The 4,258-nt window shown below is 35.7% G+C and overlaps 1 protein-coding gene across 1 annotated transcript; it reads right to left on the bottom strand.

The window, feature by feature from the left end:
• On the bottom strand, positions 1-2,950 carry LOC140935669 (uncharacterized). The gene is made up of 3 exons (XM_073385238.1): positions 2,793-2,950; positions 1,682-2,377; positions 1-946 (listed from the first exon to the last, which is right to left on the bottom strand). Exons 1-3 carry the CDS (start codon positions 2,797-2,799, stop codon positions 741-743), a joined length of 909 nt encoding a protein of 302 aa, XP_073241339.1. The 5' UTR covers positions 2,800-2,950; the 3' UTR covers positions 1-740.
• Between the last annotated feature and the right edge of the window lie 1,308 nt (positions 2,951-4,258).

Genomic DNA, 4,258 nt, shown 5'->3' on the forward strand with positions numbered 1-4,258 from the left:
TGATGTTTGCATTGTTTATTTGACCATCGCTTTACAGGTTTCTTTAACAACATAATGCAAACCAGGAACCTTACAGCTGACAGTAAGCTTCTTAACTGGTCATTTGATAGTATGAGAATTTGTTGTCTATTTCATACTAGACTACGACAAATAAAACCAAAAACTGGGATAAAAAACGTCCATAAAGTCCTCTATAATTGATTCAACTTATCATTGAATCACAAAAAAAATACAAGACAGTTTCCCTTTTTTTAGCAAATCGCACAAAGAGTGTTAAGTCTATAAATCCCATTAGATGTACCGAAAATCTGAAACCACATTTGACATGTATGTTATTGAATAATTTTCGTGACAGTGTTCTGTCATGTAATAATAATGTCACTTGATTATCTGTTATTAATATCTTAATTACTATTTCTTTCTCTTTTCGTTCTTATTTCACGTATACCTTTTGCAATACTGTAAGTTTATATAAATTATAGTCATGCAAATAAAGGTGATTGTTTTTTTTATTGTTGATTATTAATATATGAACGAAATCTTTAAAAATAGATGCTGTTAACTTAATAAATCGCGAAAAGATGATAAAGTTCATGGACTGAAACTATAAGTTAAAAAATCAAAATCTATTTTACATTTTTGCTGAATGACAAAAAAGATAATTTTAAAATTTTAGCGTAGTCCTAAAGTTAATATGCAGCGAAAGTTCCTTGAAACTTTAAAAACTCAGGCTTTTGAGATTATGGGCTAAGTGGTCCATCAATAATGTTTGTAAAGATTTTCATGAAAGTAACAAACTTGTAATCGGGACCAAACGGCAGATTGACAGCTTTCCTTGGGTCAGTGATCGTCTTTCCATTTCCGTCAAGGTTAGTAACTGCAGTTCCTCCAGGCTTTTGAGACCAGAACCCATCGTCATCCAAGCGATAACAATGGAAATCCACCCCTAAAAATAAAGAAATACAGTAAGAAAAAGATTTGTTTAGACTTTTTTCTTCATAAGTATAGTATAATTTTCCTTATTAATTGCTGTCGGTAATTGCACAAAATTCAATACCACTGATTACAAGAGGCCGCACTAGTTAGCGCCTTTCGAAGCAAATTAATGTATTCTCAGCGTGGTTAACAGCCCATTCAAACCTTCACTGAACTCTAGTCACCCACCATTCGAGATTACGAAAGTTCTTGTTAATTAGCTTACAGTCCATGATGGTGTGAGGTTTCCATTCATTTTTTTGAAGACGAAATTAGTACAGGAAGCTTCGAAACTGAATGATAACGGTACACAGATGTTCAGTAAAAACCTGCGACTGAGTAAGACCCTGGATTTTAAAGTTTGCCAGTTAGCCCGTCTCTATACAAAAACCTTTTCAGCCTAAAATTTGAAACAGGTTCTTATTTTCTAAAATCTTTTCACTTCAACTGCAATGTAGATGCCAATGTTGAAAATCAAATAAAATCTGAATTTAAATCAAAATTAAAATCAAATAAAATCTGAGTTTAAATAGCCTGAACTTAAATAGCCTAAATTAGTGCTTATCAGTACCATCTATGTAAGAACTTGGGAAAATGCAAATTGTTCTCACGGGTTCTACGGTGTCATGGAGGTATGGGGAAAGGAGGAGACAAAAATGATTGTTTATGGTCACTCTGGAGAAACAAGAAGTGATAATTTTCTTACCGTTAGCAACAAGCAGAGCTATTAAGCAGTTTGGTTGTGGTGGTGCTTTGGGGCAAGGAGCACTTGGATCAACATCCATCTTTACTAATCCGTCACTTTCGCAGGCCTTAATCAAGTCTTCTGGGGTTATGTCATAGGGATAATAGCCGCTGGCATATCCAGGCTGAGCGAAGCTGTTGGTGATTTTTTGGTTTGCGTAGTTGTAGCAGTTGTTGTATCGGAGGATCACTTGGATCTTGTTCCACCTATCCGGGTTATATTTAGGTGCATAGTGGTCTAGCACCCCAACACCGCCTTTGTCTTGTTTGCTGGGAACTTGAGAACTAACTGAAGCCAAAGAATCTTGGGTCGCATCAGGCATTCTAGGCGAGACAGCTCCTAAATCGATGGCCTGTAAAATTTTCTGGCGCAAGTTGTCTTTTATTGACTCTTTTGGCATGGTATCAAGCAACAGCTTTTGCAGGTCACCTGTCTCTTTGCCTAAAATCAGTTCTTCTCCATGTACTCCTGATTGTTGTACTAAGAAACCTCTGAACCCAAGAAGAGGAGGAATATTTTTGCAACCGAAGATGTTGCCTTTTGCCCTGGCGTTGTCCAGAAGCTCTTTTATTTGCTGGAACTTCTCATTTTGAGAACCAATCGTCCAAACAGGATCAGGAAGACCACTGTATATCAGTAAGGTCACTTTGTATTCTCCTATAGTTTCAGAAATAAAAGTTGTTTGCTCCTTAGTATGGTTATACTTAAAGGCATGTACACACAAATAATGTTCAGATATTCTCATTATGTTATAACCGACTGGATGATGAAAGGCCTAGAAATTTGAAGCGCTAATTCTAAGAAACATACTGAAAACTTGATCTAAGCAATCTGTTAAATTGTATTCCCTTGTCTTACAATTCAGCCTGTTTTCAAATACATCAAATACTTCCTTCGACGGTGATAACTTCTCTAGGAAGGCATGAAAAAAATAGTATTTAGGAGTTTTGGAGAGTTATGAAATACTGATGAGAATTTACAAACGACTTGTGTTTATAAAACTTCATACATTACCGAAGTTCAGAACAAAAGAAACAACTAATCATAGAAGTAGAAAATTTAAGGGGCTCACCGTCCATGTTTTGGTTACGGTATTGCTGAACGTATCAAGAGAGTTAAAGACTCGATTGGAAATTGTTCTTTGACGATTGAACGTGCGTTCCTGCACCCAGTTCACCTTATGAACTGATTAGACTGATGATCGAAATGTCTTTATATATCATTTGCTGAGTCATTTCTCAGTTCTTCCAGTTTACCTTATTTGGCAGTGATTAGTTCACGAGTGACTTCAATTTCCAAGAAAGATGGTCTCTAACAGAACGCAGTTGTTCAGGAACACAACTTAACATGAATTGTTAACAAAAGATGACAGAGATCCAAATCTCATAACATTCCATTCTCACTGGAGCATTTCTCATTGTTTCTCTAATCCTGAACCTTTTTAATAGTGAAAAGGGGCGAAGTTTTTACAAGCAGTGTTCAGACGTGATTGCTTGAATGTATGCGTAATATGAAACTTATGAAAATATTGTGCTTGTTCTGAACCCAAAAAAATACAATTTTTGCTTCACCAATTCTAAGAAAAACAGTAAAAACTTGATCTAGGCAATCTTTTACATTGTATTCCCTTGTCTTACAAAGTACTCAGCTTGTTTTCAAATACATCAAATACTTGCTTGGACGGTGTTAACGCCTCACGGAAGGAAAGAAAAAAAACAGGATTTAGGAGTTCAAAAAAGTCTCATATATATACTGTATCATTGGGTCATTTCTCAAAGAATAAAACCGACGGTAAATTTTAAACCCATTTTCAGACCTCTAAGGAAACCAAACCAGGCAGCGTATATTGTGGAACTGTAACCAATGTGCCCCTTCTGAACTTTCGATGTTTACTTTGTTTCTTAACAATTTCCCGGAAATGTGCTCTTGGCTGACCTTATGGAAAAAGAACCGATTACTCAGAATTGATTTTAAGCTGTTCAGTTGCACAACAAGTTTAAAATAACTAAAGAACATGCGCAATGAGATTGCTGGAAGCATACTTTCTCCACACAAGCTGCATCATGACTTAAAAGTCATGATTACTGATTTTGAGCTAAAATGTGAAATAAACACCATCCTGCTAAGAGAATTTTTGTGTATGATCATTTAGTTGACTTCTTGCTTAAATCGAGCTGCTAATTTTGCAAAATCCAAAACTTTGCGCGATAATTTAGTTGTGAGTCGTGTTGTTAGGCACGTACTTTCAGGAGGCGTTTCCCACGTTTTTTTACAAATTCAGGGGCCCGTAATGAGCTCTTGACAAATTAAACTATATCTTAAAATAAACTGATCCTATCTGATTTTAACAACCTGATATATAAATAGATAACTGAAGCTATAGAAATAGTGCATGTGAAATTTGTTTTCAGTTCCAAACTAGGACAGTTTTGTTTTCGACGTTTTCTTTGGACAGCTTAATTGGCAAGTGACCAGCAGTCGTGTTTTGTGATGGTAACCTTTTGACATGGGATTGGTATTTCGAAGCATAAGCTTCTT

This window comes from Porites lutea, chromosome 4 (assembly GCF_958299795.1).
Source record: "Porites lutea chromosome 4, jaPorLute2.1, whole genome shotgun sequence".
Classification (NCBI taxonomy): Eukaryota; Metazoa; Cnidaria; class Anthozoa; order Scleractinia; family Poritidae; genus Porites; species Porites lutea.